This window comes from Prionailurus bengalensis, chromosome C1 (assembly GCF_016509475.1).
Source record: "Prionailurus bengalensis isolate Pbe53 chromosome C1, Fcat_Pben_1.1_paternal_pri, whole genome shotgun sequence".
Lineage (NCBI taxonomy): Eukaryota > Metazoa > Chordata > Mammalia > Carnivora > Felidae > Prionailurus > Prionailurus bengalensis.
This window is the reverse complement of record NC_057345.1, coordinates 190,296,174-190,310,927: the sequence shown is the minus strand read 5'-3', so window position 1 is coordinate 190,310,927 and position 14,754 is coordinate 190,296,174. Positions and strand designations below refer to the sequence as shown.

At 38.1% G+C, this 14,754-nt stretch overlaps 1 protein-coding gene across 50 annotated transcripts in view; it reads right to left on the bottom strand.

The window, feature by feature from the left end:
• ABI2 (abl interactor 2) overlaps positions 1 to 14,754 on the bottom strand; it is a 125,349-nt gene that overhangs the window by 29,875 nt on the left and 80,720 nt on the right. For 11 of the 50 annotated variants that reach the window (XM_043577557.1, XM_043577555.1, XM_043577568.1 and 8 more), the window contains 3 exons: positions 10,416 to 10,562; positions 9,536 to 9,660; positions 1,719 to 1,877 (listed from right to left, as the gene is read on the bottom strand). In XM_043577557.1, coding sequence (XP_043433492.1) covers positions 1,719 to 1,877; positions 9,536 to 9,660; positions 10,416 to 10,562 — 431 coding nt within the window. Of the gene's footprint in view, positions 1 to 1,718; positions 1,878 to 7,883; positions 8,067 to 9,535; positions 9,661 to 10,415; positions 10,563 to 14,754 lie in introns of all 50 variants that reach the window. The other 39 variants (XM_043577539.1, XM_043577586.1, XM_043577543.1 and 36 more) reach the window with 7 other exon arrangements.

Genomic DNA, 14,754 nt, shown 5'->3' with positions numbered 1-14,754 from the left:
CAACTATGAAATAAGCCATATCTACTAACAAACTAAAGTTTAAAAATAAAAACTGCATTTAGGTATAAAAATGAGTTTGGAACACATGATTTAAAATCAGAATGTATGAAAAAGATAGGCAGATTTGTCAAAATTAAGCTCAAAATGAGTTTAAAAGAATGGCACAGCAAAAAATCATTAAGTGTAATCAAGGACAGCAGCAAGAGTCTATTTCAGCTCAGGCAGTTGGTCATCACACTACAGTGTAAATATGGCGTTTAATCTGTAAGAGGGACCCAAAAGAGTCAAAGGATTTGAGTAAAGGAACAGGAGTTCATTCTACATCCAACAGCTACTGAGCACTATTCCCAGGATAAAACTGTATAAAAGACTGACGAGGTCTCAGGCTCTCAAGCACTTTATATCAACATTGTGGGATCCTCCTCACCTCCAACCCCCTAACTCCCAAAAAGAGACTATGAGAGTAAGAGGAAGATTTTTTAAGGTCCGAAGTTAGGTAGGATAGTATGAAAGAACATGGAACTCAGAGGCAGACGATCTAAGTTCAAATCCTAACCTGACATCACCTCAGCCTCAGTTTCTTCACCTATAAAATACAGATGAAAATGAACACATGATTAGAGGAATCAAATGAGATAATATATAAAGGCATTCTTTAAACTGCATTTATCAAGGGGCAGCTAGGTGGCTCAGTCTTAGGTGAAGCGTCTGACTTCAGCTCCGGTCGTGATCTCACGGTTCGCGAGTTCAAGGCCCTCACTGGGTTCTGTGCTGACAGCTCAGAGCCTGGAGCCTGCTTCGCGTTCTGTGTCTCCCTCTCTCTCTACCCCTCCTTGGCTTGTGTTCTCTCTGTCTCTCAAAAATAAATAAACATTAAAAATAAATAAGTAAACTGCATTTATCTAGAAAGAGGATCAAATTTCTTCTGCATAACTCCCAAGGAATAAGGAGGCTTCACCAAAAGGTAGCCATGGTCGACTGGTTTCAGGGCTTATCAAAAATGGAATGGGTTGTCCCTTAATATTAAAGGTGAGCATATACAGACTTCCTGACCTCTTGGCAAAAATCCAGAAAAATGCAGTAAGTTGATATACCATGTCCACAATAGTCACAGTGTCTAGTATTTGCTTTTACCTTCTCTGGGGAAAAAGCAAAAATAATGTTTGCGTGACTTTAAATATGTGCCAGATTAATTTTTTTCTGTATGCATGATGCATGATGAAAGACTGACTGTAGTATCTGGATCAATCTGTCCAAGTCCTAGCTTTCCCATCATAGGTTTGGTATGAGACGTGAATACGACAGTATAACTGCCTAGCACAAAACAGCTTCAAAAATATCATCTCTCCTTTACTATGCCACTTATAAACTATGTTCATATACAGTCAATTTTCATTATTTGGTATTCGTAGAGCAAGGATATCTGATAAAATAAGAAGGAAATACTGTTCACCACAGTATTATTTTTAAAAGCAAATACCAGCACAATCAAAAAGATTGTTTGGAAAAATTAAGTTCTACTTTATAGGGAAATCGTGTACTGATTAAAAAAAAAAAAAGAAATGGATGATATAGTATTAGCAACCTTGTAGTCATTCTTCCATTCATTGAACAAATAGTACTAAACACCTATTATGCGCTAGTCATTTGTAATTAAAGGTCTTTTCTTCTGTAATTGAAATTTTAAATATTCTATAAGATGCAAAAGAAAATCTAACCTGGATTCTGGCTATAAAAAGGTCCTCCATTCATCTGATTCTGAAGGCTTGTTTGTGAAGTTATGGAAGGAGGGCGTCTATAGGGCAACGAGCCCCCTATTGTTGGGGGAGTATGGCGAGAGGCAGGTCTATTCATGCTGTAGAACTGAACAGGATGACCTGGAAAAGGGATAGAGCATAAATTTGCCATTAAAAGAAAATTATCTCAGACAACCAAATGCTTTATTGTCTGAATCTTAATAACATGATTAAAAGTAACAATGCTTAGCTAACTTAATTGCTATCTGACAAACATCATACAAAGCCACAGCTATTGCTCAGCTAACATATCAAAGTGCAAAAGCAAGAGGGCACCTGGGTGGCTCGGTCGGTTAAGTGTCCAACTTTGGCTCGCATCATGATCTTATGGTTTGTGTGTTCAAGCCCCACATTGGGCTCTGCACTGACAGCTCAGAGTCTGGAGCCTGCTTTGGATTCTGTGTCTCCCTCTCTCTCTCTGACCCTCCCCAGCTTGTGCTCTCTCTCAAAATAAATAAATAAACTTTAAAAAAGAAAGTGCAAAAGCAAGAAAGTAGATAAATAAAACTAGGTTTGGAAAAGCTATGGTCTAAACAGATTACTAATTAATACTATAATTGTATTAAACTAATAATTTGACAGGGTTTCAAAATCATCACAATTAAAATCTGTGGCTTACTTCCTCCACCCCTCAAAAATGGCCACTAAAAACTAAACAAAAATGACATTTGGAAAAGAAAAAGAAAAAATGTTTGACACACAGTCTTATCCAAAACAATAATAGCAATAATAACAATAGCAATAAATTTAAGGTAGCAAAGCCAATTCATTTAAAGGAAAACAAAGTATTTCACAAAAGGTCAAGTGACATAATTCCAAATCAAATACGTCTTTATTCAATCAAAAACCTCCATGGGGCACTTGGGTGACTCAGTTGGTTAAGCATCCAACTTCGGCTCAGGTCATGATTTCACCATTCCTGAGTTCGAACCCCACATAGGGCTCTGTGCTGACAGCTCAGAGCCTGGGGCCTGTTTCAGATTCTGTGTCTCCCTGTCTCTGCCCCTCCCCCACTTGTGCTCTGTCTCTCTCTCTCTCTCAAAAATAAATAAACATTAAAAAAAATTAAAGGGGGGCGCCTGGGTGGCGCAGTCGGTTAAGCGTCCGACTTCAGCCAGGTCACGATCTCACGGTCCGTGAGGTCGAGCCCCGCATCAGGCTCTGGGCTGATGGCTCAGAGCCTGGAGCCTGTTTCCGATTCTGTGTCTCCCTCTCTCTCTGCCCCTCCCCCGTTCATGCTCTGTCTCTCTCTCTCTCTCAAAAATAAATAAAAACGTTGAAAAAAAAATTTAAAAAAAAAAAAAAAAAATTAAAGGGGTGTTTGGGTGGCTCAGTCGGTTAAGCATCTGACTTCAGCTCAGGTCATGATCTCGCAGTTGAGTTCAAGCCCCGCATCTGAGCCCCGTGTCCAGCTCTGTACTGACAGCTCAGAGCCTAGAGTCTGCTTCAGATTCTGTGTCTCCCTCTCTCTTTGCCCCTCCCCCACTCATGCTCTGTCTCAAAAATAAATAAACACTGAAAAAAAATTTTTAATAAAAAAAAACCCCTCCACTTCCGAAGGTAGATTATTTTGCCTTAAAATTAGAGGTTGGGGTGCCTGGGTGGCTCAGCTGGTTAAGCATCTGACTCTTGATTTCAGCTCAGGTCATGTTTTCAAAGTTTGTGAGATGGAGCCCTGCATCACGTTGGGCTCTGCTGACAGCAAGAAGCCTGCATGGGATTCCCTCTCTCCCCAACTCTTTCTGCCCCTCCCTCTAAATAAATAAATAAATAAATAAATAAATAAATAAATAAATTTCTTAATTACAGCTTAAGAAATTTACAACTATGAATAAAGCTAAGATACAAAAGAGTAAAATATATCTTATTTGTAATACCATCTCTGAACCTATACATATTTATTAGCAATTTCACTCAACTGTGCTGAGAATACTTAAACAGGTAATGCTAACTAAAGACATTCTTTCATAATCTATCCAAGTCCCTAATGCAATTCAGCTCCTAAATTTTCTCTTGACTCCACTTCCACTTAACATCATTCAGCTGAAGGCCTACTATAACAGACAGAGCAAACAAAGCACTAGAACACCCTGGAAAGACCACTCCAGTAAACAAGAAAGGAGGAGAGGAAACAGGAGGAGAGAAGGGAAGGGAGACGTGAGAGGGGATGAAAGGGGAAGGAGAGGAGAGATAAAGGGAAGAGGATAGGAGCACTTGTGTGGCTCAGTTGAGCGTCTGACTTTGGATCAGGTCATGATCTCGTGGTTCCTGGGTTTGAGCCCTGCACTGGGCTCTGTGGTGGCAGTTCGCAACCTGGAGATTACTTCAGATTCTGTGTCTCCGTCTCTCTCTGCCCCTCCCTTGCTCACGCTCTCTCTCAAAAATAATAAACAAACATTAAAAAATAAAAAACAAAGGGGAAGAGGAGGAGAAAGTTCAGGGAGGAAGGAAGAGAGAGGGGAGAGGAGAAAAGAAAGAAAAACACTTCTGGCAATTTTTCATCTTATCCATGATTGTAAAAAGGATTTACGTGACTAAAACTGGTCTTCAGGAACTCCAAAAATTTATCAAACTTGGTTTCATATGAACTCATATAAAGAATATTTTAAAAGTACTCAAGATCTGCTATATCATTTAATTTTACATACGACAGCATCAAAACCTAAAAATCAATTCTGTTGTATAAAAATCTGGAGTATTCAAGCTTAAACATAATCTACTGTCAGGGGGCACCTGGGTAGCTCAGTTGGTTAAGCCTCCGACTTCAGCTCAGGTCATGATCTCACAGTTCATGAGTTCAAGCCCTGCATCAGGCTCTGTGCTGACAGTTCAGAGCCTGGAGCTTGCTTGGCATTCTGGGTCTCCCTCTCTCTGCCCCTCCCCCCATCTGCACTCTGTCCCTCTCTCTCAAAAACTAAAGAAAAAAATTTTTTAAACATAATCTACTGTCAAGTCTATATAACCACAATAAAAAATGTAAAAACATATATACTAATAAATTATTACTTCAAAGGTATGTTTTGCCATTTGAATCATCAGATACAAATACATTATTGGCATTTTAGTAATTAATCTGTAACAAACTAATACAAACCTATGATCTTCAAGTTAAAAACATCCTGATAATTGACACCATTATGAATTTTATAGATTACATCCAGTCTAAAATCTCACATAAGTCATCAATAATTCAAAAACACTACTAAAAGACAATCTATTGATACCATTAATAAAGCATTTATTTTGCCTTGGGTTAAAAAAGCAAACAAAGCTACAGTTTAATTTTACAGACCTAACTATAAAACCTAAAACTAAAAACTTTTAGGAAAAACAGAACAAAATCTTTATGACCTTGCATAAGCTAACAAGATTGAAAGTATGGCGCAATTCATAGAAGAAAAAAATCAATGAACTAGACTCAATCAAAATGAAGAACTCCCCCTTTAAAAGATACCATTACAAGAATGAAAAGTTAGTCATAAATGGAAGAACGTATTTCCTAATCATAAAATTGATAAAGGACTTTTATTCAGAAAAAAAAGAATTCAAGGGGTGCCTGTGTAGCTCAGTTGGTTGAGCATCCAACTCTTGATTTTGGGCACTAGTCATGATCCCAGGGTCATGAGATTGAGTCCTGTGTTAGGCTCTGTGCTGAGCGTGGAGCCTGCTTAAGATTCTCTCTTTCCCTTTGCCCCTCTCCCACTTCTACACGCTCACTCTCTCTCAAAACAAAACAAAACAAAACAAAACAAAACAAAACAAAACAAAACAAATGAAATAATTCAGTAAGAAAACAAACAACCCTATTCAAAAGGTGTGTGAGGGGAGCAAAACATTTGAACAGACATTTCATCAAAGAAGATAAACAGATGGCAAAGAAGCAAATGAAAAGATAGTCTACATCATTAGACATTAGGGAAATGCAAACCAAAACCACACAAGAAACTATTGTACACCTATTACAATGGCTATAGTTTAAAAACAGTTTGGGGGGGTGGCGCCTGGGTGGCTCAGTCAGTTCAGCATCTGACTTCGGCTGAGGTCATGGTCTCACGATTTGTGGGTTCGAGCCCCACATCCAGCTCTGTGCTGACAGCAGAGCCTGGAACCTGCTTCAGATTCTGTGTCTCCCTCTCTCTCTGCTGCTCCCCACTTGCACTCTCTCTCTCCCAAAAATAAACAAACATTAAAAAAAAATTTTTTTTTAAGACAAACTGACAACAGCAAATGCTAACAAGTATGCAGAGCAACTGGAAGTCTAACACACTGCTGGTCGAGGTATAAAATGATTTAGCCACTTTGGAAAACAATCTGACAGTTTCTTATGAAGTTAAACATTCACTTACTATACAATTCGACAATCCTAATCCCTAGGTGTTTACCCAAATGAACTGAAAACTGACACACACACACAAGTCTGTGTGTGTGTACCTACAGCAATTTATTCATAATAACCCCAAAATGGAAATAATCCAAGGGATAAACAAACTATGGTACCTCCGAAGGATACAACGCTACTCAGTAATAAAATAATGAAACTTGAAGCAACATGGATAAATCTCAAATGCACTGGTGCCAAAAAAACGGACCCAAAAGGCTACATACCATATATTCCCATTTACATGACAAGCTAACAAAGTCAAAACTTTAGAGGGAAAAAAGAACGAAAAAAACACAGATCAAAGGGTTACCAGGGGCTAGGATTGAAAGGGAAGGACTGATCACAAAGGGAGCATGAAGGAAATTCAAGGATGACAGTATTATTCCACATCTTGACTGAAGTTGTGGTGACATTACTGTGTACATCTGTCACAGAAATACATGCTAAAAAGGGTGAATTTTACTGTATGTAAATTATACCTTAATAAGAAGAAAAGAAAAAAGTACTTGGTGATTCAAAAACTGTATTAAAAAGATTATATTGATATGTTATTAAGGCATTTACCTTGATTTTTGTTAAGAAAAACTATAATTATTCAGTCATGTAACAAATGTTTATTCAGGGTAAACTCTGAACCAGTACCTGCTATTAAATTATGATTTTATTACTAAAATATTCACTCTTGGGTGGGAGCGATTTGTTCTTTCTGGGCCTACAACCAACTTCAAGATGTATTTTTTACTGCATTGATGTTGGAGTATAGTAAGATTCCTAGATTTAACTAGACAGTCTTGCCTAACAGAGGTGTGTATAGATCAAAGTACAGTCCATGTTTACATTCGTACACTATGGAAGCTTTTCTTACAAAGTGCTATTATAGAAGTTATCCCATAAAACGCCATCCAAAATCCATTTTAGCTAAGTGTCCTTTAACACAACCATCTAGTTATAGCAGGAGAGCTAAATATATATATTCTATGAAGTATTTAGCAAGCTAAGGTGATACATGTCCAAACACATACATTTTTATAATAAAGAATTTATTTACTAACCAGCATCACTATTAACTTTGCAAATATATTTTGTAGAAAGTGAACCTTTTCTCCTTCCCCATCAAAACAGATTTTAAGTTGCAGTTTTAAAACACTAAAACACCAGCCAACCTTAAGTAACACTTAAGTAAGCCTGAATTTCTTAAAAAGTCCATTGTCTACTATGTGTTTCCAGTGCTACTTTAAAAGACTTACAGAGACATTCAATATGTTAAATATTACCTATAAAATATACCTTAGAATTATTTTCATAGACTTTTCTATTTGTTAAAGACGTAATCTGTAACAATAATTCTAATGATAACTTCTCGAAACTGTACAGAAGAGGGCTCCATACTAAATTCACAAATCTCTAGTAAGTGAAATTCAAGCAATAAAAAAATGTATATTTGTGTTATTCTACTGGAAAAATGTATGTCAACTTTACCCTGATTTCCCCAGTAAATTTTACTCTTGTGGTCACATGCCATCTTCTAGTTAGTCCATTACTCTTCAGATTTTATACACACACACACACACACACACACACAGAGAGAGAGAGAGAGAGAGAGAGAGAGAAATAGAGCACAAACAAACAGAAGTCATAAAGCCAGAGTTCCATGTAAAAAGAGCCAGATGACTGGATGTGCCTGCCAAGGAACAAGCCATACTCACCTGTAGGGGGAGTGGAAGAAACAACAGGGGGAGTTGGAGAAGTGAAGCCATCAGCAAGGGTCTGGGCACCCCCAGCAGCAGCGTCTGGGGCAGTGGAGGAAGGGACAGTAGCAGGAACAAGAGGGGCAGGGGCAGATGCAGAAGTAGCAGGAAGGGGAGGAGTACCAGCAGAGCCAGCAGGGGCTGAGGGGAAAGAGGAGTAAGAGGCAGCATTAATGAGGCAGACCCATTAGGCAGGATTAGAAAAGGCATTAGAGAACCTAATGTTAGATATCCAGTGCTTAACACTAACCAAAGAATACAGAGTGTTAAAAAAAAAAAAAAAAAAGAAAAAAATTAAGCTTATACTAAAGGATTATTAGCAAATAATTCAAAATGTTCAGGGTAATGTACAGATTTTTTAACTCATTAGAAACAAGCATTCCGTTTTACCTAAAAGCCACTACTCTGGAAGAAAAGTGCTCCCTTTATATTGTAATTTTTAGCATAATATTTTGTAAACAGCATACAAATCTAAACAGAATACACTAGAAAAATAATATTCCATTTTGAATTACACAAATCAGAAAATAAACATATATTTCAGATATAAACACCCTATTTGGTAAAAAAAAAAAAAAAAGAATTTAGAAAACACAAATCTTTTTTTATGATTTTTAAAAAGGTATTATCTATTTGCTATTATAAGTAAATTAAATACAAAATATTCGGGGCGCCTGGGTGGCTCAGTCGGTTAAGTGCCCGACTTCGGCTCAGGTCATGATCTCACAGTCCGTGAGTTTGATCCCCGCGTCGGGCTCTGTGCTGACAGCTCAGAGCCTGGAGCTTGCTTCAGATTCTGCGTCTCCCTCTCTCTCTGACCCTCCCCCGTTCATGCTCTATCTCTCTCTGTCTCAAAAATAAATAAACATTAAAAAAAATTTTTTTTTAAATATTCTATCCTTATGTCTTCTGTGTCATACTTTTAAAATAAAGTTTAACTTTGGTGTCTTCACATTAAACAAGCATATTTTTCTGTTTCAGAAAAAAAAGGTAGTATTTCAGACAGTATTAAATTCCATAAGTCCACTAAACTTAAGTGCCAAAACTACTTTAAAATCTGTCACTGAATGTGATTCTCACACTAAGTACCCACTGTGTCCAAAGGCATGCAATGTCATAACACTGGCTGGAATATAACTCATACCCAGGTGGTACGTGAAACCTCAAAGCACCAACTGAGCCACAGCACCAAAGGCATAAAGCTAAATGACAGAGAAGTATGTGAACATGAACTCAGAAATCACTTGGTCAAAAATAACAAGAGCAGAGGGATAAGTGGATGGCTCAGCCGGTTAAGTGTCCAACTCCTGATTTCAGCTTAGGTCATGATCTCACGATTCATGATATCTGCACTGAGCACAGAGCCTGCTTGGGATTCTCTCTCTCCTTATCTCTCTTTGCCCCTCCCCTGCTCGCTTGTGCACATGTACACATGCTTTCTCTCTCTCCCTCAAAATAAACATATAAAAATGCATAAAGATTTCCCAACATTATTAGAGTCCTAAAGAAAACAAAATCCTGATTATGAAAAAAGCCCACTATAGTTAAATCATACATTGAATTCAAATTGAAAAAAGACAAGTAAAGATGAAGTACCATTTGTGTTTTACCTGGAAAGACACTGGGAGGAGAGGGAGTCGGGACAGCAATAGGAACCCCCACGCTCCCACTGCCACTGTTCTCCCGACTGCTGCTCCGACTACTCGGGTGGCTCCCTCCACTACTCCCGCTGCTGCTGAAGAAGTAAGAGCCACCAAAGCATGAGTATTTATATATAAGAAGATACTGCCAGCATTTCCCAAAATTTGCTGAAATGAATATAGCTAAATAAAGATCATTCAAAAATCTTCCACTTCAAGTATTAATTTCTTAAAACAGGAAAAATACTAAGTTCAAGAAACTTGCTTTGACCAACTTTTAATAAGCATCTATTAAAGAAATTGAAAAAGAAGGAAAAATATATAAGTGGTAAGTGATAGGGTTCAACATATAAAAATACTATTACTTTCCTTTATTGTCTGAAGAAACTTGTTTTATAATAAAAGCAGTTTCCCTAAACAGGTTATTTGATTAATAATTAAAAACTAATTTTATTTGTAATAATATCCTGATATACCATTCCATATTAATGTTTTATTGCATATAGTTTTTCATCTGTAAAGTTCCACCAAAAAACAACTTGCAATTTCCCACATCTGATCCATAACTTTTTTTCCCATATCTGGTCCACAACTTTTTCCAGGTCAACTAAACTATTAATTTTGTAGAGAAGCCTGTATTTTAAGATGTCTGTTTTTTCTGTTTTTCAACTTCCTGACCTCAAAGCTTCATCAGAACATGAGAAGAGAGAAGTAGAATCAGATGAGGTTTGGGGGAGTAGAGTGAGGAAAAGAACTTAGTGCTTGGAAAATGAGAGAGATTTAACTGAAGTAATCTGAACAAATTATGGTACTATGACCATCACATTTTGCACTGAGGTAGAGAAAATACCTGTAAGTTCGATTTCTTTGATTCACAGAAGCTGTCCTCACAGGGCTCTGCTGCGAGGGAGCCATATTACGGGTTGGGCTAGGTACGTAATCATTTGGTACCACTGGAGGACGCACTGGCTCCAGTGTGCGATAGGGGGAGTGCCGCCTACAAAAAGAAGAGCGTATGTATTGTGTGATTAGCAAGTTTCGGCACAATAAATTCAAAGAGTTGCCAGTAGTGAAATACAATTTGTATTCAGAGACAGGAAAATGTTTTCACATAACCCAGCTACCAATTTCAGTCTTTCCTTAAGTATCACTTCTTTGTCATTAGGGTTTCAATGAGTATTGCTGTTGTTTAGTCTCCAACCTCATTTCCCTGTACTAATGCAATTTTGTTCACTCATTCTCAGAGAGCACAAAGATTCTCCCACCAAGTAAGCCAGTGTTTCCCAGACTTTTTTTTTAATGAGTTCGAATTATTTTAGTACCATGCCAAAGTTTCCCAACTGTACTGCATGAATGCACTAATTATCTTCCTCACCCCTCTCTCCCTAACCAAAGATATTCAAAGATAGGGTAAATAAATCTATAATTTGGCTCCACAACCCCCCACAGTGATCATCAATAGCAACTCTAACAAGTCATTTCCCTTTCTATATAGTAAATACATAGAACTTGCACTACACATCCACACAAAGAAATACACAAGTTAATCTCCTCTCCTTCCATTCTCCCCTCACTTCCTTTCTCACCTCACTCAACTTTTACCTTGATCTCTTTTACCTCTTACCTTCCTCAGTGTTCAACATTTAAAAGGGAGAGAAAAAAAAAAAAAGACCACCTAAGTCTTTCTACTTATTTTGCTTTGGACTGTAAAGTACAAAACAGACTGGATTTTATTAATATATTTCCTTCTTCTCAAAATCTCCTTTAAAAGGAAGAGAATGAGAAAAGTAAGAGGAGGAACCCCTGGGTGGCTCAACTGGCTAAGCATCTGACTTCAGCTCAGGTCATGATCTCACGGCTTATGAGTTAGAGCCTCGCATTGGGTTCTCTGCTGTCAGCACGGAGGCTGCTTCAGTTTGGGTCCCGTCTCCCTCTCTCTCTGCCCCTACCCAGCTCGTGCTTTCTGTCTCAAAAATAAATAAAAACATCAAAAATAAATTTAAAAAAAAGAGGAAATATGACAGGAAATAGGATGCACAATGACATATTAATGATTATTAAATTAGTTCTCATCTCTAAGTTTCTAAATTCTTTATGACAATGATAAATACTCAACTGACATGAAAGTGACATTCTGCAGATACAATTCTGGTTTCTAAAGAATAAAAATTGGGATCTCAAGATGTGAAAATTAAAAAGCTATCTTTTCCTGAAATGATGTTACTCCCTTACAAATTTCTCAATAATTCACTCCTCCCAGAGTCCCAAGGTTCCTTTAAATACAGTTTTCCTGGGCTACTCAATAGCCCAGATAGATTTTCAGTGAGATCACTTTGTAGTGACCCTGTCCACTCTACTACCCTCAAAATCTTGCATAAACACATATGTACATTAATAATTAAAAATAAGCAGTAGTGCCTGGGTGGCTCAGTCGGTTGAGCATCTGACTCTTGATTTCAGCTCAGGTCATGATCCCAGGGTGGTAGGATGGAGCCCCACATCAGGCTCTGCACTGAGTGTGGAGGCTGGAGATTCTCTCTCTCTCTCTCTCTCTCTCTCTCTCTCTCTCTCTCTCTCTCAATCTCTGCCCCTCTCCCCCACCTGCTCTCTTCTCTCTCTAAAAAATAAAAAAATAAGTAAAAATAAGTAAAAGGCACTAGATGATATAGTACGTCCAAGGAAGGAAAAGGAATATCAGGAACGTGGATTTAAAATACTACAGGGGCGCCTGGGTGGCGCAGTCGGTTGAGCGTCCGACTTCAGCCAGGTCATGATCTCGCGGTCTGTGAGTTCGAGCCCCGCGTCGGGCTCTGGGCTGATGGCTCAGAGCCTGGAGCCTGTTTCCGACTCTGTGTCTCCCTCTCTCTCTGCCCCTCCCCCGTTCATGCTCTGTCTCTCTCTGTCCCAAAAATAAATAAACATTGAAAAAAAAAATTAAAAAAATAAATAAATAAAATACTACAAAGTAGGGTGCCTATGTGGCTCAGTAGGTTAAGCGTCGGACTTCCACTCAGGTCATCTCATGGTTTGTGAGTTCGAGCCCCGCATCATGCTCTACATTGACAGCTCAGAGCCTGCTTCGAATTCTGGGTGTGTCTCTCTCTCCCTCTCTCTCTCTCTCTCTTTCTGCCGTGCCCCCACTCTTTCTCTCTCTCAAAAATAACATTTAAAAAAAATAAATAAAATGCGAAAAAGTTTAGGGGTGCCTGGGTGGCTCAGTCAATTGAGCATCAGACTCTTGATTTTGGTTCAGATCATGATCCCAGCATTGTGGGATTGAGCCCTGGGTCGGGCTCTGTGCTGAGGTGAAGCCTGCTGAGGATCCCTCTCTCCCCCTGCCTCTCTCCCCCATTCGTGCTCTCTCTCTCTCAAATTAAAAAAAAAAAAAAATACTAAAAAGGTTAGGCATCTGAAATTATAATGTAAAGGGGCGCCTGGGTGGCTCAGTCGGTTAAGCGTCCGACTTCGGCTCAGGTCATGATCTTGCGGTTCGTGAGTTCAAGCCCCGCGTCGGGCTCTGTGCTGACAGCTCAGAGCCTGGAGCCTGTTTCAGATTCTGTGTCTCCCTCTCTCTCTGACCCTCCCCCGTTCATGCTCTGTCTCCCTCTGTCTCAAAAATAAATAAGCGGTAAAAAAAAAAAAAGTAAAAAAAAAAAAATGAAATTATAATGTAAATATAAAAAAAAAATAAGGTACGGATTCATTTCCAAACATCTCATTTCCAGACAATAAAAATGTTCTGTTTCATGCAGACAAAAACCCTTGCTGACTGAGAACAATACAGTGAAGGCAATGATAAATACAAAGTAAAAAATAAGGGCCAAAGGAACAAAATATGATGGCTAGACAAAGACTATGCAAAAACACCACACTGTGACCATCAACTGGTTTGTAGTGCTCAGCAACTCTGGTCTCCAAAGATCCTGCAGAGCCCTTGCTAATACACAAGGGAAACAAATACTGGTATATGAATACATCTTCAAAATTTGAGAGCAACAGAAAGTTTTCTTTTACTAAGAGGACAGTGGGTTACCTTGCTAACAATCTTGACTTAAAACCTAACAAAATCTGTTAGGTACTACATATAATAGAAATATAGACATTCCACAGGAAAACAAATACTTCCTCTTGATCTCTCTACTCTTACATCTGCACCACTACAGCCTACCATGTCATCAACATACTACACTGAATGGGAATGCTAGCTGGTGTAGCCACTCTGGAAAACAGTATGGAGGTTCCTCAAAAAACTAAAAACAGAACTACCCTACGACCCAGAAATTGCACCACTAGGCATTTATCCAAGGCATACAGGTGTGCTGTTTTGAAGGGACACATGCACCCCCCATGTTTACAGCAGCACTATCAACAATAGCCAAAGTATGGAAAGAATGGATGAATGGATAAAGAAGATGTGGTATATATATACAATGGAGTATGACTCAGCTATCAAAAAGAATGAAATCTTGACATTTGCAACTATGTGGACAGAACTAGAAGGTATTATGCTAAGTGAAATTAGTCAGAAAAAGACAAAAATCATATGACTTCACTCATATGAGGACTTTAAGAGACAAAACAGATGAACATAAGGAAAGGGAAACAAAAATAATATAAAAACAGGGAGGGGAACAAAACAGAAGAGACTCATAAACATGAGAACTGAGGGTTACTGGAAGGGTTCTGGGAGGGAGGATGGGCTAAATGGGTAAGGGCACGGAGGAATCTACTCCTGAAATCATTGTTGCACTATATGCTAACTAATTTGGATGTAAATTTTAAAAAATAGAAAAATTAAATAAATAGATAAATAAATAAATAAAAACATACTACACTGAAGTTTAAATCTTATTTGATCTACTAGATGCTTTCCTCTCTCATCTAAGCAGAATTTGTTTTGCTGACCCCAAATAAAAGCATCCTATTCCTGGCCGGAATTAATTTTTATCCTTTTATTTCCCATTGTCCTAACTATAATTCCTCTACCAACATTATCTTCTTTTATATTCTAATTCATCTTGTCCTGTCCTAATTAGTTTCTTTGTCATTTTCTTTTTTCCCTTTTCTTTTCTCTCTTTTCAGTTTTTTTGGTTATGGTTTTTTTTGTTTGGTTGGTTTTGTTGTTGTAGTTTTTTTTTTTTTTTTTGGTGAGGGGGCCAAAAACAAGATTGTCAATTTAAAAAATTTTA